The sequence below is a fragment of the Mesoplodon mirus genome (assembly GCF_964341445.2).
Source record: "Mesoplodon mirus genome assembly, chromosome: 7".
NCBI classification, from domain to species: Eukaryota; Metazoa; Chordata; class Mammalia; order Artiodactyla; family Ziphiidae; genus Mesoplodon; species Mesoplodon mirus.
This window is the reverse complement of record NC_138983.1, coordinates 13,767,585-13,792,007: the sequence shown is the minus strand read 5'-3', so window position 1 is coordinate 13,792,007 and position 24,423 is coordinate 13,767,585. Positions and strand designations below refer to the sequence as shown.

Sequence of the window (24,423 nt, the reverse complement as noted above, 5' to 3'; positions counted from 1 at the left end):
CAAAAGCTCAGAGAGGCAGGTCAGGGAGTGTGGAGAGAGAGGTCTGGAGGGACATGATGGGGGAGGCAGAAGACCCCCGAGAACAGCTGTGGCACACGCCCACCCCTCCAAGAGGGCCTCACCCCGACAAGGCATTTGAGGCCCTCGGCTGTCTCGGGTAGCAGCACCTGGGGAAGGGGCCTCCTGCATCTGCCCCCACTCCTCTACCCAGAGCCCAGGGAAGGCGAGCCAGACAGGTGGTGGCGGGAACCTGAAACCATCCTTTATTACGAATTTTAACCAGCAAGAGGCCAGAGAACAGGTGTGGCAGGCGACCCCTTAGGCGTAGTACTGCAGGTTGGCTTTCTTCTTGGCCTGTACCTCCAGGATGCCCTCCATGTAGTCCTCGTGGGTGAGCTCTGTGGCGCCCCTGCGCAGCGCGATCATGCCCTGCACCCAGGACAGACAGGCTCTAGGGTGCCTCCCCAGACCCCCAGCCCGGCTCCCAGAGGCCTCCACCTTCTCAGCCTCTTCCCCTTAGCAGCCTGTCCAGGGGAGGAGGCATGAAGCGCCCAGCCGCTCGGCCCACCACTCACCGCCTCCACACACACGGCCTTGCACTGGGCCCCGTTGAAGTCGTCTGTACAGCGGGCCAGCTCCTCGTAGTTCACGTCAGGGCTGGGAGGTGGGGAGGTATCACAGGGCTCAGCCACTGGCGGGAGTGGGCGGGGGAGCCCACGTCCTCCCACGTGCCTCCGTCAAGCAGCGAGGTCAACTCGCCGCCATCACGGGCGACTCCCTTCCCCACTGTGCCTTGTTCTCTCCTCCACACAAGAGGGGGAGAGGAACGGAGGTAGGTCAAAGCAGATTAGACCAAGTTGCTCCTAGTGTCTCCTGAGCGCTAGCACTCTGGAAGTCTGCACCTGACTCGGGAATTCAGCCCGCGGCAGGGGAGCAGGAGGTTGTGGAGACAAGAGGGCCAACCTCTGCCTCCCAAGCAGCGCTGCTGCCGGTCACTCACCTCACGCGCCAAGTACTGCACGTGACATTGCCACAACCCCGTGAGGTCGGTCGGAGCCCTTATCCCCAAGTCCCGGATAAGAAAACGGAGGCTTAGAGAGGTCACGCCACCTGCTGACGGTCTCACAGATCTGAACCCAGGTCCACCTGGCCCCTGGCAGGATTGCCCTGGGCCATGCTGGGCTGCGTTCATCTGCTGGGGCAGGGGTGGCCAGGAAACAGGGCCTCCGGCCTGCACACCTTCTGACCATGGGGGAGGGCTGTGGGGGTATGTGTGCAGGTGGGCCCTAAGGAGCACAGCACCTTCAGTTGGGGCCTGGGCCCCGGCACGACTCTGTCGGGCACCTGGGGAGAAATGGAGGCCAGCGTGTGGAACAGCGCTCGGTGTGAAAGGGACATGGAGAGGGGGAGAACCTAGGCCTGGGGAAGGTCAGTACAAAGAGGCCAGAGACAGCTCTGCTGCTGCCCCTTTAGGTCTCAGCGCCTTGCTTGTGTCTTTGCCCACCTGACATTCATCTTTCGGGAGTGGATCTGCATGATTCTGGCCCGGGCCTCCTCGTTGGGCATCGGGAACTCGATCTTGCGGTCCAGGCGGCCTGAGCGGAGCAGGGCAGGGTCCAGGATGTCCACCCTGTTAGTGGCTGCAATTACCTGAGCAACAGGAGAAGCGGAAACTTGAGTTGAGAAGGAAGGGTTCACAGACAGGCAACAGTCATAGCCACGACGGGCAAAGAGGTAGCTCAGGGTCCACATGAAACGGCAGGGAATATTCAAGACCGACCCCAATTCTAATTCTAGCTCCATCAGCTAGATGACAGAGAAGATCCCCTGAACTCTAAGCCCCACGTTCTTCACCTGTGAAGTGACAATACTCACCTTCACTTGGGTGTTCGGCTGGAACCCGTCCAGCTGGTTCAGAAGCTCCAGCATCGTCCTCTGCACCTCCCGGTCCCCGGCCTTCTCACTGTCAAAGCTGGGGCACACAGGAGGCCCGACACACGGGTGAGGACACAGCTCAGGGAGGGCCCTCCTCTCCTCCACCACCAGAAGCCCAACCCAACCCATCCAGGGCAGGGAAAAGTCACACTCAACCTGGGGCCCCCAGCCCAGGGACCAGCACAGAAATGGTGTCAGGGACTGGAGAAGCTCCTGGGATCAGGTGCTGGGTTTAAGATAAAACAGTGAGCAAAACCCACTGCCTGGCCTATGCCCCTGATGGACGTGTCATCATATCTGAGCTAAAACTTAGAAATACAGAGATCTGGCCCAGACTTGGCACATAACAGGGAGCCCAGGCAAGCGTCTCTGAGGAAGTGTCCCCTCAGGCTGAGATCTGAAGGTTGAAAACACATCGGCTGGGCAACCAGCCAATGGAGAACAGGGGAAAAAGAAAAGTACATTCCACAGAGGAAACAGCAGATGCAAAATCTCTCCCACCAGACTGGGCCTGCAAACTGAGGGGACACTGTGGAGGGAGTCCAGAGGGAAGGGGAAGGGGAAGGCAGGGACAGGATGAAGCTGGAGGGGAGCAGGGGCAGCCACACAGGGGCCTTGCAGGCCACGGTAAGCCCAGCATTTATCCCAAGAAGCAATGGGGAGGCCCAGGAAGGGAAAGCAGGATCTGTTTGCGTGAGGGACTGTGGGTGCAGCTGAGTGAAGTTTTGAAAGGAACATGCTGGCAGCTGTGAGGAGAAAGGATGGTCAGGGGAAAAGAAACGAAGCAGGGAGGCTACTTAGAAGAGAATTTAAGAAGTACAACCACAAGAACAGAGCTTCCACCATCCCAGGGGGAGTAGGGAACAGGGTGGGAGAGCTGGAATTGAGAACAATCCCCTTGGTGGCACTCAGCACCCCCTTACCGCTTGGTGCCGATGGCATCCAGCTCATCAATGAAGATGATGGATGGAGCTTTTTCCTTGGCCAGAGCAAAGGCATCCCGGACTAGCTTGGCACCATCCCCAATGAACATCTGCACCAGCTGGGGGCCAGCCAGCTTCAGGAAGGTGGCCTGGGGCGGGAGTAGGGTTGACATATCAGGCCAAAGGCACGATGAGAAGCCCCTTCGACCTGAGCCCATTGGCAGAGCTTTAGCTTCCTCATCCCTCCCGAAGCACTCACCTTGGTCTGTGCAGCACAGGCCCGGGCCAGCAGGGTCTTCCCCGTACCTGGGGGCCCGTACATTAGCACGCCCTTTGGAGGCTGGATCCCTAAGTTCTCAAACTTCTCCTTGTGGTTCATTGGCAGGACAATGGCCTCCACCAGCTGCCAGGAAGAAGTCCGGGGTGAGGACAGTGAAGCCCTGTGGGCTCCTACAGCCCAACCCTGAATAGCTTCAACCCCTATCTGTAACCCTCCTACTCCAGTTCAGAGACAGTGCCCTCTCCTTCCCCCACATCCAGAGGACACAGAATGCTCGCTCCCACCAAGGCTGGCTATGGACTCCCCAGGAACAGATGGATATGGCAGAAAAGACACGGGGCCAAGAAAAAGGAGCCTGAGTTCCAGTCCTGGCTCTGGCCCTAACCTTCTGTGATCCTGGGCAAGTCATTCAGTTGAGGAGATCTCAGTCTCCTAAACTGTTACATGGTCTCCTCCTTGTCTCCCTAGGATGCTATGAGGGTAAGAGGCAAACTGGGGGAAAGTGCTCTGGTCACTGAAGTAGAGAAATACAAAAGGCTGGTCAGGCTGCCATGCCTCCTTCACCTCCTGAATCTGCTTATCCAGGCCCCCGATGTCACTGTATTGCTCTGTGGGCCTCTCGTCCACCTCCATGGCCTTCACCCGCGAGTCGTACTCTGTGGGCAGGGTCTCCAGGATCAGATAGGAGTCTTTGTTCACACCCTGGGGACACAGCACAAAGACTTCAGATTTGTCTCAGCTCAAGGCCTACCTAAGTGGCTGGGTGACAGGTGTCTACAGAATGAAAGGAAAGATATGAGAGTGGGCAACACAAGAGTCAAAGAGCAGGCAGACAAGCTCTCAGACTCTGCAGGCTGCTCTGCAGACATTCAGGACCAACAATGACCTGGGCCTGGGGCAGGGGCTCAGCTAATCAGTGGGAGAAACCTTGCTGGAAAAGCCCAGCCTGGGCTCAGGGACACCACTCACCACCAAGTCTCCTGGCTTCAGTTTTTCAGCATCCACCAACCCAATCACAGGCAGGAAGTATGTCTGTAGGAGAGATTCCAGGTGCAGCCTCAATTACTGCCTTAGTAAGGCTCCCTGTCCCACATCCACCCCTCACCCTCCTCAGTTCTCCTATGGCTGGGCCAGCCTCACCTGTCGTGTAGAGGTTTTGATCACTGCACACTTGCCCTTCCTCTGGGAATCCAGGTCAATATTGGCACCATCTTCCTCTTGATCGTTGGGATCAACATCTAGAAGCTGGGAAAGGAAAAAGCTCAGGTCAAGCCCAGCTCAGTTCCTTGAACTCTCCAGAGCCCAGTGCTTCTGAGGCTGAGACAATCTCAACACTGGCAGGGCTGGCCATCCCTACCTCACTCCTCAGACTAGCCCTGAGCCCAGCAAAGGTGTGGTTAATAAACCAGATTAGTAAGATCTCTGCTCAGGTGTTGCTTCTCTGCAGAGCTCATCCACCCCCAGGAAAAAATAACCAGTAGAAAAGGAAACATGCGAACCTTCCAAGGCCTTTTCAGGCCCTATATATCTCCCTGGAAATGCACACTGGAGAGGAAACCCTAGGAGGTTTAGCTCTTACATGCAATTTAGGCCTCAAAACACCCACCCACTCTTTCCCCAGTGGGCCCATCGCAGGCTGTCCCAAGCCCCACTGACCCCTCTCTTCCCCTCCACATACACACACACCTCGATGACGTTGGAGACCAGGTATGGCAGTGTCTTGTTCACTTTGATTTTCTCACTGTTCTCTTTGATTTTGTCCTTCATGGCTTGGAGTTCGTGGGTGACTCGCAACACTTCGCTCTTCATGATCTGGGATGAGGGTGATTGGAGGCAAATATTCAGCTATAGCTCAGCTTATCCTAGGGCCTTGTAATTGGTGAGCCTTATCCAGGCTGCCTGGGGGACCCTCCTGCCCCCCTTCACTCAGCTCTAAGACTCTCTGAATGCTCAGCGCCTGTGTCCACAACCAGCAGAGGTCAGAACAGGGAGGCCAGTGTGGAAACCTCCTGGTGAAGTATTAGCTGTACTAAAGGGAAAAGAGCAAGACTTTGAGTCACGCAAACACAGATTTTAGGTTCTGCCTTTTGTTACAGGCTGCGTACTTCACCACAGTAAAACAAACAAACAAAAACTCTCTGAGCCTCAGTTTCCTCATCTGTAAAATGGGGATTTCCTAAAAGGATTCTTGAGAGGAATACTTAAAGACCTTGCTGGGAAAGGCAGTCTGATGATTCCTTCTCTCAGGCCTGGTTTCCCATCACCCTGTCCCTCTTCTGGTCCCGTTTAAAGCTTAGTTTTCTTTTTTTCCTGGTCCGAGAAGGAAACCGCGGTCCCCACGCCTCGCCTAGGGAGGCCGAGAACGACATGAGCGAGGCAGGTGGATCACCAGGGCCTGCTGTGTAAGGGCTTCACTGCCTGACATAGGGGCTGTGCGCCCACCTTAATTTCACTGTCCAGCAGCCGTGTGCGCTGGATGATCTCTTCTGTGGACATCTTGAGTACCTCCTCCCCGATTCCATCTTGCTGTGAAAAACAAAATTTTCTTTCTTAAAGTCAGGTTAGTTAACTCAGGACTGTGAGTAAGCCCACTCACAGCCTCAGTTAGCCCACTCCCCGCCCATAAAACCAGAATGGAGGAGTCGGGACGCCTGCCCACATCCCAAGCGGTCCCAACCCCGGGACCGGGCTAGACCTTGAATCCCCCCCAGCCACCGCCTCCGCTTCCGCCACGTGCGTCTCTCCACTGGCCCCGGCTCCAGGGCCCCCAGCTCTCCCGGCGCGCACCTCAGCCTCATCCCACACGGTCGCCATCTTCTCCTGCCGAGTCACTGGACTCTCGAGTTTCGGCAGCAGATTCACCCCCTGCAGGAGAAGGCCGAAGATCAGACTGGGCAGTAGCCGGGGAGAAAGGTTAATATTATCTCTCCTCACGCCTGCTCTTGATTAGTGCCAGACTCCTTCTCCAAGTCCGACTCTTGACGGAATTAGCTTGGGCCAGTTGCCACAGCGAAACTGCTTCTCCGACTTAAAAGATGAAGCCGAGGCCACAGGACCCGCCCCCACGGCTCCTGAAACGTTCCCGCCCCCGTCCTGTTGATGCCGGCGCGAGAGGCGAATTCGCTATTGGCTGGCACGAGCAGCGGGGCGGGGCCTGGATAACAAATGGAAAGAAAGGGGAGGGAGAAAAGACGAGAGCGCCCCGCAGGGCTCTTGGGAAATGTAGTCCTAATCTGGCGGGTAACTGAAAGGGTGCTTTTGAAGGGGGTTTTCAACCTCAAAATCTGGCCCAGTTAGGAATTAGGGGATTCCCTAAAGTGGATGGGCCTCGTCCAATCAGTTGAAGGCCTGAATAGAACAAAAACCTGACCATCCCCCTAGATAGAGGGACCTCCTCCTGCCTGATGGCCTTGAGCTGGGACATGGGTCTTTTCCAGGCTTGGGACTTGAACTGAAATATCATCTCTTATAGGGTCTGCTAGCTTTCAGACTAGAATTTACACCATCAGCTCTACTGGCCCTCAGCCCTTCTGATTCAGACTGGAACTAAACCATCAGCATTCCTGGGTTTCCAGTTTGCCAATTTACCCTACAGACCATGGCGATGTCCCAACGCCATAATTGTGTGAGCCAATTCCTTATAATAAATCTCTTTATATATATTATATATGACTCCTATTGGATCTGTTCCTCCGGAGAACCCTGATGAATATACTTCTTAGAGTCTGTTATTGTGAAAAGTGTTAAATATATTAAAAAGTTGAAAGAATAGACAATGAGTACCTGTACATCTTTCACCTAGATTCACTAATTGATGACATTTTGCATTTGCTTTTGCTCTGTTTGTGTATGTGTGTTTTTCTGGACCATTTCAAAGTAAGTTGAAGACATCATGACACTTCACCTCTAATATTTCAGCTTGTGTCTCCTAAGAGTAAAGACCTTCTAATATGTAACTACAACACATTATAGCATAATATATTGTCATACCTAAAGAATTTAATATTGATGCAGTAATATCTAATATATAATCCATATGAAAATTTCTCTAGTCATCTGCAAAACATCCCTTACAGCCTTTAAAAAAAAATCCTGTATCAAGTCAAGGATCATACACTGCATTCAGTTGTCAGGTCTCTTTAGCCTCCTTTAGTCCGGAACAGTCCCCCAACCTTTTTTGGTCTTTTATGACATCAACATTTTTGAAGCATCCAGGCCAGTTGTCTTGTGTAGTCTGTTCTCAACACAGCAACCAAAGGAATTATTTTAAAGCCTCATCAGATCATGTCACTCCTCTGCTCAAAACCCTGCAGCAGCTGCGAGACTCAGAGTAAAAGCCAAAGTCCCTACAACGGCCCCAGGTCCCTACAAAGGCCCAGGGCCCTGCAGGTTTTTGCTTTCCCACGATTTTCTCCAGGACCTCGACTCCCACTCCTTTCTTCCCTGCTCACAGTTTCAGGGCTCCTTGCTGCTCCGTGACCAGGCCAGGCCAGCTCCTATCTTGGACTCTGTTCCATTCTCCTGGAATGTTCTTTCCAGGATATTTTCTTGCTTCACTCCCTTACCTTTGCTCCTTCAAGTCTTTGCTCAAATACCTCCTTCTCGTCCAGACCCACACTCACAGCCTTTTAGTGCTGCAGCCTGCCCTGCTGGGTCCTTCCTGTCCCCACGCTCCTCAACCCCTTACCCTGTGCTGCTCTTTTTTTTTTTTAATTATATATTTTTAGTTTGAAAATAATCTCAAACCTAAAGAAAAGTTGCAAATACACTGCAAATAATTTTTTTTCTTGCATCATTTGAGGGAAAATTGCTGACGGGATACGACATCACCTCAAATACTTTGGTGGGAATTTCCTACAATCAAGGACATTTTCATACTTAAGCACAATACAACCTTCAATATCAGGAAGTTAACCTTGATTTGTTTCTACCATTTAATCCTAAGACTGAATTCAAATTCCACCAATTGTCCCAATAATGTCCTTCACAGCATTAAAGGACATACTGGTTCCGGACTTGGATCCAGTCCAGAATCAAGACCAGAATTAGGCATTGTATTTAGTTGTAGCTCTTTCGTTTCTTTCAATCTGGAGTTGTTTCTCAGTCTTTCCTTGGCTTCATGACCTTGACACTTTTGAAGATTACAGTTATTCTGTAGAATATTTCTAAATTTGTGTTTATCTGGTGTTTCCTCATGATTTTACATTCGGGTGATTCATCTTTGCAGGAATATCACAAAAGAGATACTGAGTTTCTCACTCCATTCATTCAGGTAGCAGTTGATTTCATTTTGTCCCATTACTGGAGATGTTAACCTTTCTCACTTGATTAATCTCGTATCTGCAAACCTTCTCCACCGTGAGGTTAATTGTTTTCCCCTTGAAATTAATAAGTATTTTGTGGGGAAGTACGTTGGAACTATGTAAATATCCCATTCTTATTCATCAAATTTTTAATTTATTCATTTATTTATTTACATCAGTATGGATTCTTGTTTTATCCAATAAATCATTGCTATGGACTGAATGTTTGTATCCCCACCTCCAAATTCATATGCTGAAGGTCTAAACCTCAATGTAAGGTATTTGGAGATGGGACCTTTGGGAGGTAATTAGGGTTCAATTAGGTCATGAGGGTGGGGACCTCATGATGGGATTAGTGACCTTATAAGAAGAGGACGAGAGGAAGATCTTGCTCTCTCCCTCTCTATACATAAGCACAGAGAAAGCGCCATGTGAGGACACAGTGAGAAAGTGGCTGTCTGCAAGCCAGGAAGAGGGCCTCACCAGGAACCACCCCTGCTGGCACCTTGATCTTGTACTTTCATTCTCCAAAACTGTGAGAAAATAAATTTCAATTGTTTTAGCCACCCAGTGTATGGTATTGTGTTATGGCAGCCTGAGCTGATTAAGACAGTCATTATTAATGGGCCAGTGGGAGCCCATTCATTCTTGCTCCTGTGTCCTTTTGGGTTATCTTCATCATTCTTTCAGCTTTCTTTGCTTTCTGACATAAGATATTCCAGGTTCATCTTGTACTTTCCCTGGTCCAGGCCTAGAACCAGCCATTTCTCCAAAGAGTCTTGGTTCTATTAGTGGAACATGGTATTTAGAAGCCAATATCTGGGCGCTAGATGTGCTCATTGCTACTGGCATGTCACTCCCAGGCACGAGTGTTTGCACGTACACACAAACACACACACACATTTGTAACTATATTTATTTCTCTATTAAGCTATATATTTAGAAATCCAATAGTTCACACTAATCTCTACAATTCCAATTCAATATGACTGGGTCCCTTTGGTTTTCTCCCTTTCCTTATTTGTAACTCTCTTCTTCAATAGTGACCTGCCACCCATTACCTTTAATATGTTTACTTATTTGATCAACCCTTCTATGTAATCAAATTCTCATTGCCACTCCCTTCCAGGCACAGATCCTTCTTCAGTCCGTCTTTGTTCAAATGCCCCATGTGCATGCCCTATTTGCTCTACTCAAGCTCTAACAGGGAATTCCCTGGTAGTCCAGTGGTAAGGACTCTGCACTTTCACTGCTGAGGGTGCGGGTCCGCTCCCTCGTCAGGGAACTAGGATCCCACAAGCCACGTGGCTCGGCCAAAAAGTTAAATAAAAAAAAAGAAAAGAAAGAAAGAAAGCTCTGACACCTCACACCCAACCTTCTCCCACGTGGGTTTCTCCTTAGCCCACTTAGGCCCCAACAGCCCATGCCAGCTGCCCTCCTTACCTGACTTGGTCTCTGACACTCTGCACTGGACCATATTCCACCCACCACCACCATGTGGATGCTCTCCTCACTTTGCTCAGGTGCCTATGCTAGGCCTTTCTCCTCCAGGGTATCCCCATCACCCTGCTCTGACTCTGACACAGCACACCAGGCTGCCCTGAGCATAGCTGCCCTCCTTGCCCAGGCTCCAGCTCCCAGACTGCCCATCTGCATGGATGTCTTCCTCACCTTTCTTGGCCCCAATACCCAGCACCAGGCCTTGTCCTCATGTGAACTCCTTTCTCCCCTTACTTGGGCTCTTACACTCCAGGGTGAGGCACCCATGTGTGTGAGGACCCTTCTCTCTCCACACAGGCTCTACCTCCCCACACTGGGGCTTCCCTTGTGTGGACACTCTCCTCACCTAGTTGGGCTCCGATATCCCACACCAGGCCACCCCTCCACATGGATGCCTGTCTTGCTCTGTCCCACCTAATGGTTTTAGGACTGACAAGAAGAGAAGGGAATGGAGATGAGGAAGAGGAATGCTGCTCTATTCTTTATTGTTCCAAAGCACTTATCACTTTGTATTAGTCTGCTAGTTTCTGCCATTAGTTTCAGCATAACAAAATACCACAGACTGGGTGGCTTAAACAACAGAAATGTATTTCCTCACCGTTCTGGTGGCTGGGAGGTCCAACATCAAGGTGCCAGGAAATCAGGTTTCTGGTGAGGCCTCTCTTCCTGGCTTGCAGATGTTTGCAGTAAGACTGTGTCCTCAGACAGTCTTTTCTCTGTGCAGCACAGAGAGAGAGAAAGCTCTCTGGTGTTTCCCCCTCTTCTTATGAGGACACCAGTCCTAATGGATTAGGGCCTCATCCTCATGACCTCATTTAACCCTAATTACCTCCTTAAAGGCCCTGTCTCCTGATATAGTCATGCTGGGGGTTAGGGCTTCAACACATGAATCTGGGGGACACAGTTCCATCCATAACATCTTTCTAACAGGCTTTCTACGTTGCTGGTTTACTATGTTTACTGTTCAACACATCTTCCTCTCCAGCCCTGCATGTCAGCATTTAAAGGTGTTCCTCACCTGCAGGATCTTGCCTCTGGCTCACAGTGGCAGCCCCAAAACCTGGAAGGGCAGCTGGAGGAACTCTTACATATAGGCACAGAGACACGTGTGTCTGAGGAAGCTCACGTGGGGAGCCTCACTCCCACTCTCCTCCACCCGTCAGACCCCGGGCAGGGAAAATCAGAATTGCTGGGACCAGGTACAAACGGTTTATTTTTCTGTAAAGAGCAAAGTACAAAGAGGTGGGGGAGGGCAGCTGGGCCTGGAGGAGCAGCAGTGGGCAGGCCCCAGGCCCTGGCTGAGGCCAGAGGAGGCCCTGGAGGCTGCCCCAGGAGTAAACAGGTGCTGGAGGCACAGCCGGTTAGGGCGGCCTCCAGCGTTAGGCTAGAGAAGGAGCAGGGGAGGCGAGGCAGAAGCCCACGACCTGATGGGGTCACACAAAGCCAGGCTTCATGGATGAGCGGTGGCAGTTGGGGCAGCTCCGCGTCCCGTTGTTCTGCAGGCACCTTGGGAAGCAAAGGGCCCTGTCCACTCAGCGGGCCTGTCCTCCCATCCTGGGCCTGGCCCTCTCTCCTCCCCCGTCCTCTGCAGGTGCAGGAGGTATCCACAGCCACCAGGCTCCTGCCAGCAGCCCTGCTGGCCCCTCGCACTCTGCCTGGGGAGGCCTCCAGGGCAGAGCCTGGGCTGGGAGTCAGGAGGTTGTGATGGAGGCAGCTCTGGCCCTGGGCATCTAAATCCTATGACCTTTGAGATGCCTCTCTGGTCCTCTTTGGGGAGAATACTAGAACATCCACCTCATAGGGCTACTGGGAGGATTCAATGAGTTAATAGGAAACGCTTAGAACAGGCATGGGATGCCGAAAGCACTGTGTAGGTCTCTGCTGTTCATATGACTATTGTGACTAGGCCCCAGAGAGGCCCCGAGTGCCTTGTGTCCACCGGTGGGGCACTCACCTGAGGTGGAAGATGTGGGAGCAGGGCAGAGCCTGAAGCCGGCTGTTCTTCTCGCCTATGGACTCGCCGCACAGCCCGCAGTAGAGCTCCGTCTCCTCCACGCACTCGTGGAAGCGCACAACGTGGGCGCGCAGCTCCCGCTGCAGACCTCTGCTGCGGTAGATGCTCTCGCTCAGGCAGTGCAGCTTGAGCTGGCTCAGCTGGGGCCGGTGCGGCCAGGAGAGTGGGACGTGGGGATGAGACAAGTAGGTGCTAGTGAGCAGCCGCCTTGCTTCCCTCCTTGCCCAGCCCAAGAAGCTGTCCCCACGGGGCCACCGGGTGGTCCGTACACAGGGGTCCCGTCCTGGCTGCACTCCTGCCTTGCTGGTGGGCCTAGGAAAAACGTCCTGCCCTCTCTGGGCCTCGGTTTCCCCTCACGCAGAAAGGAGGTAGGTGAGACGGGTGATCCTTACTCCTAGAACCCGCTGGGGACTCCATGTTTTTGAAGGATTTTATTGACCAAACCTGCTGCACTGACTTCATAACAATTAATTTTCTTTCTTGTTTTTGTTAATTAAATACACACAGCAGCTCATCAGCGCTTCTGAAGAGCCTGAGATATCTGAGTAAACCGGAGCAGGTATCATCCAGCCAAGGCACATATGTTTGGCATGTTAATTGGACTGTGCACCTGATCCCTGAGAAATGCACATCTTCTAGAAGACTTTGAGAAACACTGAGGTTATTTTCAACATTTAAAGGTTTGGATAGGATTATCAAATTTGGAGAGGCCACATATACTATGAAAGGAACACGGGCTTTGGAGTTAAGACAGACCAGTTACCAGGTGTGGGACCTTGAGCACATCTCTGAGCCTCACTTTCCTCATCTGTAAAATGGGGTTTGCTGTACCTACCTTGCAGGGAGCCAGTGAGGCCTGGAACCGATACCTAGAAGAGCCCTGTGATGCCCACCTCTGTATGAGTGGAGGCCACTGTTAGGAGTTTTAATGACCATCAAGAAACCTCTGAGGAATTCTGATATCCCCTGAGCTATGGAATTCTTGCCCTGTCCTCCGAAGTGCTCTCTGGGTGGAAGAGAAACAGCCAGGGTCTGGGGATGATGGGGGCAGCTCCTGGAGATCAGGGGAGGCTCAGGGCATGAGCAGGCTCAGGGGGGCCTCCCCACGCTCCCAAGATCCCACCTTGGGCTCTTGACTCCAGACCCAGCAGATGGACTCAGTTCTGACCTTGTTCCCCACCTCTTCGGCCAGGTCTTGGGCTCTCTCGATGGCATCCAGAGCCTGGAAGGTGAGCACAGGCCAGGGCTGCAGGCAGAGCTGTCTGACAGAGGCCTTGGCTCACAGGGAAGGAAGGGGTAGGGAGGGGTGGGTCTGGGGAGGGCAGCACCTCTGGGCAGCTGCCCTGTGTGTGAAGGTAAGAGGAAAAGGCTGGGGTACAGTCACCAGAGCTGCCTCAGTTTACTCAGATATAGAATGGGAAGAACATTCCTATTTCACGAGGTGTCGTGAAATCATAGGAGGCAGTTAAAGTGTCCTGAGTGCAAACCCCAGGCCTGGCCCTTTACTAGCTGTTTGACTGGGCAAGTCATGGACCTTCTCTGAGCCCGGAAAATGATCTGGAATCCTCTGGCCTCATGGGACTGGGGTGAGGCTGATGTTAGACAGTGTCTGGAAGAGTCCAGCCCAGAACCAGACCCACACATTGTTGGTTGACCTACTGGCCTCAAGTGGGAGCACTGGGGAGAGCTGTGGGCTGCAGGAAAGGGGTCCACCTCACCTTGTCCAGCGCCTTCCTGGCCACCCAGCACTTGGCCACACCCAGCAGCACCTGTACCTGCCCCAGGCGGTTTCCAATCTCGGTCATGATGCTCATGGCAGAGTCGTACCTAGGGAAGGCTGTCTGCACAGCCAGGTCAGGGGTGGAGTCAGGCCAGGCCAGGCTCGCACCACCTCCCCCTGCATCCCAGTGACCTCACCTCCAGGTCCCCTCGGCTCCGGTGGATGTCAGCAAAGCAGAGCAGGCAGAGTGCCTGCAGTGGCCGGTCCCCATGCTGCAGTGCAATCTTCATAGACTCCTGTGACAGAGGCCGGTCACTCAGACCTGCTCGTCTGCCCCCACCACTGGGGTGCCTTCACCCATTGGGCCCCTCTGATGGGCAGTCCAGGGTCACCAACATCCTCAGAGCCCAATACACCTTTCATGGTGCTGAGGCCCATGCACTGAACCACTGAGGTCTGACAGCACTGGAAACTGAGGCTCTGAGAACAGAAGTGACTTGACCAAGGTCACCAGGTTATTAAGTGGCAAAGTTGGGATTCGAACCCAGATCAGTGGAACTCCAGAGACTGGCTCTCTTCCTACTTAAAGTGCCCCATAAGGGCACTTTTTTTGGCAGGGGTGGGGGCGCAGAGGGAAGTGCCCTCCCCTGAAAACAGACTAGAAGGGAATGAGGCTTGGGGCAGGGGGACTGGGGAACAAACACATCCTTCAGGGGCTCAGCTGTAGAGAGGAGGGGCCAGGGGCAAGGCTTGGGGGTCTCAGTGGGCTGAGTTGGCAGGAAGAGGCCCTGGGCCCAGACCCCGCCTACTCTACCACCCTCTAACTGCCCCCCTTCCCTGCTGCCCCACCTCACAGCACTCCATGGCACTGCCCAGGTGGCCCAGCAGACGATACGCCACAGCCATGTGGTACTGGCTCATGGCCCGGTACTTGAGGCTCCAGCCTTTGCCATAGTCGTTGACGAGCTCTGCAGCCTTGCAGGGGAAGAACAGGGCTTTCTCGTAGTCCTGCAGGGGACACAGGGAGGGGGTGGGATGGGAGGGGGCACACAGAGTGGCAGGGGCTGCCCCTAAGTGGAACGCTCCACTGCATGTTCATTCATTCATTCATTCATTCATTCTGGTGTCCAGGGAAAGAGTGATCCAGACAGAGGGAACAGCCAGTGCACAGGTGTGGGCTCCATGAACACAGGGGTTTCCATCTGGTTTGCCGATGAATGGCAAGAGCCTAGCACAGTTCCTGGCACTTAGTAAGTATTTATTGAATGAATGAATGAACGGATGAATGAGAAGGAAGAAAATACAGTTGGCTCCTACTCTCACCCAGTCCCAGTTGGGCCCCTCGGCTTCAGAGACACACAGAAGGGTGGTGGTGGGGATATCAGAGCCCACTCCAACCCCACTGGAGTTTGCCCCCTGGCACCCAGTCATCACTGAATGTTCAGTGACTGCCAGCACAGTCAGCTGAAAGAACATTGGGACAGACTCACTGAGGCAAAGAAATCATCCTCTCACCTTTCTTTCTCCTCAAATTTCCAAATGTCTTCTCAACCTGTCCATTATTAGCACATGAGCTCACGTTATGCACCATTAAGAAAACAGAAGAGGGACTTCCCTGGTGGTGCAGTGGTTAAGAATCCTCCTGTCAGTGCAGGGGCCCTGGTCCAGGAAGATCCCACATGCCGCAGAGCAACTAAGCCCGTGCACCACAACTACTGAGCCTGTGCTCCAGAGACTGCGAGCCACAACTACTGAGCCCGCGTGCCACAACTACTTAGCCTGTGCACCACAACTACTGAAGTCTGCGCACCTAGAGCCCGTGCTCCACAACAAGAGAAGCCACCACAATGAGAAGCCCGTGCACCGCAACCAAGAGTAGCCCCCGCTCACTGCAACTAGAGAAAGCCCGCGTGAAGCAACAAAGACCCAACGCAGCCAAAAATAAATAAATAAATAACTTAATTATTTTTTAAAAAAGAGAAGAAAATCAGAGAGGAGCTCCCTTATCCACCTTATCCGTCAAACCCACCAGATCTGTTCCCACACTGCCTCCTTCCTGCTACTCCCTGCTCCTAACAAATTAAATATGACCCCCTCCATGTGGGCTCTGGAACCCCCTCCCCAGTCTCTTTCTACTGAATCATTCCTATCAATGTAAAATCACAGCCTGGCATTTCTTATCTCATTTGAAAAACAAAAACAAAAATAAAAATCAAATAACCTTCTTTGATCTCATGTCCCATTTAGCTACAGCCCCACTTCTCTGTTCTTCTTTGTAGAAAACCTATTTGAATTTTTATTTAATATTTAACAAGTTAATATGACCAAAAGAGAACTCTCAGTAACCCCAATAAAAACCTGTTCCTAACATACTTAATTTGTACTATGTACTTTTTATTAATTTATTTATTATTAATTTATTTCTTTTTGGCTGCACCGGGTCTTAGCTGTGGCACGTGGGATCCTCACTGGGGCATGCGGGCTCTCGGTTGCGGCACGCATGTGGGATCTAGCTCCCTGACCAGGGCTCGAACCCGGGGGCCCCCGCATTGGGAGCACAGAGTCTCACCTGGACCACCAGGGAAGTCCCTACTATGTACTTTTTAACTTGAAGCCATGTAAATGTTTTACAGGCTTTAAAATATTAAATTTAATTTTAAAAACCCTAAAAATAGAAAATGGAAACAAATGACCTTAATGTATATCATTATATTAATATTATAATCAATTCTAATCATAAGTATATATTATAATACAATCAAGGTATATTATAATATTCTATCATAGTATATTACGATTGTTTTATAATATATATTAATATATTATATATTATATTATATATGTTATATATTAATATAGCTATACAGAAAAGTTATTATTTCAAAGGACCTTAAAATATATACTTGAACAGTTCAGCCATAGTGGGATATATTATAAAGACAAAAAATGGCAAAGAAATCAAACCTCATTCGTCATTTCTTTTTTTTTTTTGAGTAAGACAATATTGGTATTGTCTTTTGAAATTATTTTATGTACTTTGTAGGATAAAGTAAATATTTAGAAACCAAGATTTTCAGTCTAAGAGAAAAGAGAATCAAGTCTGAAATAAATTAAGGAAAATCCTGAAACATTGGATTTGAATTGGAAATATCAGTATAAAGTCCAGTCGTCCTCACAACGGAAGAGATTTAGTAGCAACAACAACCCAGTAGCCACGAGCATCCTGAGAGCCCATGTTTGGTCTTTAAATACCATTTCCTACTGAAAAAGGACCCGGAGGAATGGCTGGCTCCAGGTTTGGAGCAGGAAATAGAGTGGGCCCTCTGTATTCGAGGGTTCCACATCCTTGAATTCAACCAACCGAGGGTTGAAAATATTGGGGGGAAAAATCCAGAAAGTTCCAAAAAAGCAAAACTTGAATTTGCCACACACCTGTTTATATTTACATAGCATTTACATTGTATTAGGTATTATAAGTAATCTAGAGATGATTTAAAGTATGAGGTGGAGGGAATGTATGTAGATGTTATGCAAATACTACACCATTTTATATGACACTTGAGCATTCCCGGATTTTGGTGTCCTGGGGGATCCTGGAACCAATCCTCCGCAGATACAGAGGGACGACAGTATACAAAACAAGTGTGGGACAGGCTATTGTGCCAGAAAACAAGAATGCTTTCTTTCAAAGACTAAATGAAGTCTCGTCAAAAGGACACAGTAGCCATATTGAAGAGAATTCCACTGACTAAAATTAAGATAAAAAGGAACAATGATTGCAACTGCCTGACGAGTACTGAATATTTTTTTAAATCCATGATTTCACAACGATACTACAAAAAGAGGAAGCAAAACAAGTAAGTGTGATCATTGAAGGCAACTATCACATCAACTCATTATTCTGGAAAGTGGTAATTAAAGGAAAAGGAAAAAGTATTTATTCTGCCTTTCCTTAAGGAACTGTATTTCAGAGTAATCCACTAGCTCCAGTTAAAGAGGGAAAGTTCTTCCTTATAGAAAAATCCCAGCTAATAATTGCAGAAGTCATGATAGAACTTGGAAATCACCATTTCATGAGAGTTGAAATGAAAGAATTGATTCAGGCAACAAACATCAATGGATGCTCAAACCATTACGGAAAATGTTGTTGCAGAACTGAATATTCACAGCCAAAGTGTCACCCCACAAGTTAACCTACCGGTCGTGAAAGGAAGACAGCAAAGCTGAAAACAGTGGGATCAGGTGGTCACTCCCTTAACTACCGATCTGATGTAATATGAAGCACGCGGCCTCGCTTGTATAGTATTCTCACCAAAAATGCGTGACCTAAATCTTACCAAGTCATTATGTAAGTTCTAGTTCATAGAGAGTAATGGAGACAAAGAAACAACTTACATGACTCCTTGAGGAAGCAATGAGACAATGAGATGGAACATTCTACAAGGCAATTCATCCGGCTTCCTCAATAAACCATGGAAAATAAAGGGAAGGGTAGGAATTCTCTATAGAAAGAGACTCGGGAGACATAATAACCGCTGCAATGTGTGGTTCTTGTTTGTGTTCCAATTCAAACAAGCCGAGGATAAAGGCATATTTTCAGGATAAGTAGAGAAATTTAAGAGATAATTGTTCAATATGGTGTGTGTGATAAATAGTATTGTGATTATGTAAGAAAGTGTCCTTATATCAGAAAATGGTCTTTCTTTCTTTTTTTTTTTTTCCAGAAATGCATACAGAATTACTTTGGGGTAAAATATCATGATGTCTATAATTTTTTTTTTTTTTTTTTTCTTTTTGCGGTATGCGGGCCTCTCACTGCTGTGGCCTCTCCCGTTGCGGAGCACAGGCTCCGGATGCGCAGGCCCAGCGGCCATGGCTCACGGGCCCAGCTGCTCCGCGGCATATGGGATCCTCCCAGACCGGGGCACGAACCCGTATCCCCTGCATCGGCAGGCGGACTCTCAACCACTGCGCCACCAGGGAGGCCCGATGTCTATAATTTTGCATCACAACACTTCAGTGAAAAATTTGTAAGTCAAATATGGCAAAATATTAATAATTGTTAAATCTAAGTAGTGGGTATATGGAGATTCATTATATTATTCTGCTTTCCTGCATGGTTAATTTTCTTCATAATAAAAAAGGTTATAAAACACCCCTATCCCTCTCCAATCCTATTGCATCTCACTGAATGGCTTCCCCATACATCTAGTTGCTGAAAACAAAATCCTCAGTGTGGTCATGGATGACCCTCACTTCCTCATACTTCCACCTCTGATCCATCAGCATTTACACTCTCCAGGATTTTTTAAGCATCTACTATGTGCCAGGCACTAACATCCCCCATGGGCCAAGCACAGCCTAGATGCCTAGGGGGAAAGAGAGCAGATGCTCAGGACCAAAAGCCTGAGGTCATTGACCCCATCAGTTTCTTCTCAGTCTGCCATTTCCCTTCCCCCTTACCTCTCTGACCCCACCACCGCCTACCTTCTTCTCACACAGCTGCTGCAGCCATGCTGGCCTCCATCCTTCCTGGAACATACTGGGTAAGGTCCCCCAAGGGCAGAGCTGTGCTTTAACTGTTCCCTCTTTTTCATTCTTTTGCCAGATTTCTGCATGGTTCACCCTCTCACCTCCTCCAAGACATCAGACATCACCTCTACAAGGCCTTCCAACCACCCTGTTTGAAATTGCAACACCTCATCCTCAGCACTTCCAGCCCCCTTCCCCTGCTCGCCTTTTTCCTAGGCACTTTCCACCATGCTGTATACTTGATTTGCTGATTGCATTTATTTGTCTTTCTCCCCCAGCTAGAATGCAAGGTTCATGAACCCAGGGACTTGGCTGTTGTTTTCACTGTTGCACCCTAGGCCAGCAGTGTCTGGGATATCAAAGATGCTCAGTACATATTTGATGAATGAATCCTTACAACCACGCTGTAAAGTGGGTTCCATTCTCCTTCATTTCATAGGTTCACAGAGGAGAGGTGACTTGCCCAAGATCACACAACAAACACGTGGTAGTACAGGTTCATGGCCTGTCCTCACATAGGAGCTTCCCATTCCCCCAGGAAGTCAGACAGATCAAGGCTTGAATTCTGGCTCTGCCCTGCCTGGCCATGTCTTTACTTCCTGGCTGTCTTTTCCCTCCCAGGCTTCCGTCTGCCTCATCCCTACCTAAATGGGAGGATTGAACGAGGTGATGCAACAGGGAGCGTGGCTCACGGGAGACTCTCAGGGAGCCCGAGACTCTACCGCCCTCCCTGGGGGGCCGGGCCCACCTTGACCTGGGCGTAGAAGCTGCCCAGGCTGCAACAGACACGGCACTCGAGCATGGTGTCATCGTTGTTGTGGGCATAGCGCAGGGCCTTCTCGAAGCTCTCCAGGGCCTTCTGGAAGAGGCTGAGGCCCAGGAAGGCGTTGCCCATGCTCAGGCTGACCTGGCCTCCGAGCTGGGTGGCTGCCCGGGTGCCGGGCAGGCCGAGGCAGGTCTTGCAGTAGGAGATGGTCTTGTGAAACTCGCACAGCTTCTCGTTGCTGCGCGCCAGGTTCAGGTAGCTCTCCAGGAGGAAGTCGGCATCCTCCAGCTCCCGAGCCGTGTCGATCTGTACCACAGCAAACTGCCCGCCAGGGTGGCAGGCCGGGAGCGTCAGCCTGGACCCTGAGCCTGGGACCCGAGCCTCCGTCCCTCCAAGCCTCACAGCCCAAAGCCTCAGGCCCAGAGCGTCCACCCCTGGCCTCATATGCGCTCCCTGCTCCCCAGTCCCAGAAGCCCCAGAAGCTGCAGCCCAGGAGCCTCCACCTCCCAAACCCAGACCCACAGCTTCCACCTCTCCATCCTGAGCCTAGGTCTGCAGTCTCCACCACCCACCCATCCACAGCCTCAAACCTGGAGCCAGCGCCCCCTAGACTCAGACTCAGAACCCCGAATAGGAAGGCTGGAACCTCGACTCTGAGACCTGGCCTTCAGCTCCCCGAACCCTGAGGCTGAGAACCTCAGTCTCAGAGCTTCAGACACCAGAGTTCAAGGCCACAGGCCCAAATCCAAAGCCGAGACCCAGTGGATTCAGAGCCTCAGGCCCCAGCCACTAGTCTGTGGGATACAGGGGAGCCTGAGGAGGCGGGAGGGGGGCTGGGAGGCCTGGGAGAAATCCCGCCCCGGCCCCGCCCTCCCAGCCCGGCCGCGGCGCTCCCACCTTCAGCATCTCCTTATAGCGGCCCATCTCCGAGTGGGCCGTGACCAGGCAGCCCAGCACGCGGAAACGCCCCACGAGGTCCGAGCTCTTCTCCAGCACCTTCGTCCACACCTGCAGCGCCTTCTCTGTCTGGTTAGACTGGTACAGCTGGAGCCCCTTCGCGATCTGCTGCTTCGTCTGGTCCTGCCCCATCCTTCCAGCGCCCCGAGCCCCCTCCAGAGAGACCCTGGTGGCTCCGTGCCTCTAGACACTCATGGCGGGGGACACACGGCGCCAGCTGCCCACCGAGCCCCCAGAAGGAGCAGGGCCTGGATGGAGAGCAGGCGCCACCCTGCGAACAAAGCTGGTCCGTCGCTGTCCGCAGCTGTCCCTGCCAGTTGGGGCCACGTGGCCGCCAAGGAATGTCAGCCACAAGGTCACGCGGGGCCTCTGCCACACCCACTCCCGAGCTGGGAGGAAGGTGCCTGCCCCCCGAGGCATCCCCTTGGGCGTCTCTTCAGCACCTCTGACACTGGCCCTGAGCCTCCTGGCCAGGCAGGCCGTCCCCGCAGCCTTGCCAAGGAGCTGCCTCCAGGGGTGGGCTGAGAGCTGGAAGAATCAGGGATGAGGCTGGGCACACAGGCAGCAGGAGGCTGGGGCCTCTCCCCATCCCAACCTTCCCCCCAGACCCACCGACCCCAGGCTCTGTTCCTGTGAGTCACTGGGCGCCGAGGTCCCTTACCCGTGCACATGCCCACACCATCCCAACGTGTCCTAACTCACAGTCCGACCCCAGCCAACAAGTCATTCACCTCTCTGGGCCTCAGTTTTCTCATCTGTAAATTGAGGCTGCAATAGGCTAATAAACCCTAACCCACAGGCTTGCTATGAGCCCCACAGTGTGGTGGGTAACAGCGTGGACCCTGGAGCCAGGCTGCCAGGGTTTGAATTCTGACTCCGCCGTTTATTATCTGTATGGGCAGTGTGACTTTGGGCAGGAGAATAATGGTTCCTACTTTACTGGATTTTTTTTTTTAAGATTTCTTTCTTTTTGATGTGGACCATTCTTTAAAGTCTTTATTGAATTTGTTACAATATTGCTTCTGTTTTATATTTTGGCTTTTTTTTTTTTTTTTTTTTGCAGTATGCGGGCCTCTCACTGCTGTGGCCTCTCCCGTTGCGGAGCACAGGCTCTGGACGCGCAGGCTCAGCGGCCATGGCTCACGGGCCCAGCCGCTCCACAGCACGTGGGATCCTCCCGAACCGGGGCACGAACCCGTGTCCCCTGCATTGGCAAGCGGACTCTCAACCACTGCGCCACCAGGGAAGCCCTATGTTTTGGCTTTTTGCCCACGAGCCATGTGGGACCTTAGCTCTCTGACCAGGGATCGAACCCATACCCCCTGCATTGGAAGGCGAAGTCTTAACCACTGGACTGCAGGGAAGTCCCTTTACTGGACTGCTGGAACTAAATGACTTAGTAATTGACAAGGACTTAGAACAGTGCCTGCCTGACACACAGGAAACACTATGTGACAATAAGCAAGAGGTTATCTAGAGCTGCGTCCGTATGCTCCATGGCAAACTGACCATGAGGAACAGAAGTTGGTCTTTGAAGGTTTAAAAGATACCCAATTCCAACCCCAGTCCCAGTTTGAAAGAGTGCTTTACAATGAGTTTTAATGCCAGACACACTGGAGAAGGGCAAAGTCTTATATAGGGAGCAGACCAGTGAAGTACTGGGGCTTATGGGGTTGAGGGAGGCTCCTGCCATCCCCACCAGCTTGACTCACCCCATCTTTCTCTTCCCTCTCTGCAAACCAGACTCCTTCTTGCCCCAGGGCAAATTTGTCCTTTCAGAGTGGACACTGGCTTTTAGTATACAAGCACATCTCATTTTATTGCACTTTGCAGATATTTCATTTTTTATAAATTGAAGATTTGTGGCAAACCAGCATCGAGCAAGTCTATCGGCACCGTTTTTCCAACAACGTATGCTCACTTCTTGTCTCTGTGTCACATTTTGGCAATTCTCATAATATGTCAAGCTCTTTCATTATTATTATGTTTCTTATGGTGAGGTGTAATCAGTGATCTTTGATGTTACTACTATGACTCACTGAAGGCTCAGAGGATGGTTAGTATCTTTAGCAATAAAAGATTTTTTAGTTTAGGTCTGAACATTGTGTTTTTAGACATAATGCTATTGCACACTTAATAGACCACAATATAGCACAGACGTAACTTTTATATGCACTGGGAAACCAAAAAATTCATGTGACTTGCTTTATTGTGATGTTCACTTTACTGTGGTGGTCTGGGACCAAACCTGCAGTATTTTCGAGGTGTGCCTGTATTCACAAATTTGTGCATTGATCAGCACAAATTTCTAATATCAGAACATTTTCATCACCCTGAAAAGAAGTCCTGTGCTCATTAGCAGTCACCCCCCATTCCTTCGTGTTATGGGGTGCTGAATTGTGCCCCCGTTCATAGGTTGGTGTTGATATGTAGACCGCACCCCCCAACCTCGGAATGTGCCTTATTGGAGACACCATCTTTTTTTTTGGCTGTGCCACCTGGCTTGTGGGATTTTGGTTCCCTGACCAGGGATCGAACCCAGGTCCTCTGCAGTGAGAGCACGGAGTCCTAACCACTGGACGGCCAGGGAATTCCCCGGAGACACCATCTTTAAAAAGGTAAAATGAGGTCATTAGAAGGGGCCCTGATCCAATATGACTAGTGTCATAAGAAGAGATCAGGACATAGACACACACAGGAGGAAAAAGAGGGTCATCAACAAGCCAAGGAGAGAGGCCTCAGAATGAAACCAACCCTTTTAACACCTTGATCTCTGACTTCTGGCCTCCAGAACTGTGAGAAAATAAATTTCTATTGTTTAAGCCCTCCAGTCTGTTGCACAGTGTTATGGTAGCCTGAGCAAACGAATACACCCTGCAACCACAATCTACTTTCTATGGACTTGTCTATTCTGGACATTTCATATAAATGGAATCATACAACATATGGCCTTTTGTGACTGGCTTCTTTCACTCAGCATAATGTTTTTAAGGTTCAATACTATTCATTGAATAGTATTCAACACACCATTTTGTTTATCCATTCATTAGTCAATGGACATTTGGTTGGTTTCCCTTTTTGGTTATTATGAATAAGGATGCTATAAACATTCATGTACAAGTTTTCATGTGGACATATGTTTTCATATCTCCTGGGTATATACCTAGGAGTAGAATTGCTGGGTCATAGGTAACTCTGTGTTCAACTTGTGAGGAACTGCCAACCTGTTTGTCCCAGGGCCTTTGCCCCTCGTGGTCCCTACCCTGACATTCTGCCCAGTTAAGTCCTAGTTGGGGTGGATCAGCTTATTATTACACTCATAGAGAATTACATTCCATTCTGATACAAGATTTATCATATTCATTAATGAGGTTATTGGCTTAGTGTCTGTTTCCCCCACTCAGATGTGTGGGCAGGGACTTCATCTCATTCATCACTATGTCTCCAGAGCAAGACCTGGCACACAGTGGCCACTCAATAAATATGTTAAATT

General features: G+C 50.6%; 2 protein-coding genes across 6 annotated transcripts; both read right to left on the bottom strand.

Moving 5' to 3' along the window:
* Positions 1–240: 240 nt before the first annotated feature.
* On the bottom strand, positions 241–6,187 carry PSMC3 (proteasome 26S subunit, ATPase 3). Its single transcript, XM_082626267.1, has 12 exons — positions 5,926–6,187; positions 5,581–5,664; positions 4,825–4,950; positions 4,279–4,383; positions 4,108–4,170; positions 3,703–3,840; positions 3,118–3,261; positions 2,859–3,007; positions 1,876–1,972; positions 1,505–1,650; positions 576–657; positions 241–429 (listed from the first exon to the last, which is right to left on the bottom strand). Exons 1-12 carry the CDS (start codon positions 5,950–5,952, stop codon positions 319–321), a joined length of 1,272 nt encoding a protein of 423 aa, XP_082482393.1. The 5' UTR covers positions 5,953–6,187; the 3' UTR covers positions 241–318.
* A 5,187-nt stretch (positions 6,188–11,374) lies between these two features.
* On the bottom strand, positions 11,375–21,062 carry RAPSN (receptor associated protein of the synapse; the record flags this gene model as incomplete). Of its 5 annotated transcripts, XM_082627724.1 has the most annotated exons (8): positions 11,375–11,447; positions 11,896–12,095; positions 13,124–13,177; positions 13,674–13,796; positions 13,873–13,971; positions 14,525–14,683; positions 19,956–20,294; positions 20,871–21,062. In XM_082627724.1, 8 exons carry the CDS (start codon positions 21,060–21,062, stop codon positions 11,375–11,377), a joined length of 1,239 nt encoding a protein of 412 aa, XP_082483850.1. The 5 variants fall into 5 exon arrangements, with proteins under 5 accessions (XP_082483850.1, XP_082483851.1, XP_082483853.1 ...); XM_082627725.1 differs by lacking the exon at positions 13,124–13,177; XM_082627727.1 differs by lacking the exon at positions 14,525–14,683.
* Positions 21,063–24,423: the final 3,361 nt, after the last annotated feature.

Coding starts and splice junctions, on each gene's coding strand:
- PSMC3 (XM_082626267.1), bottom strand. CDS start 5,952: ATGGCGACCGTGTGGGATGAGGCTGAG. Junction 4,171..4,278: donor TCAAAACCTCTACACGACAG/GTGAGGCTGGCC, acceptor TCTCTCCTACAG/ACATACTTCCTGCCTGTGAT. Junction 3,008..3,117: donor CCTGTGCTGCACAGACCAAG/GTGAGTGCTTCG, acceptor CTCCCGCCCCAG/GCCACCTTCCTGAAGCTGGC.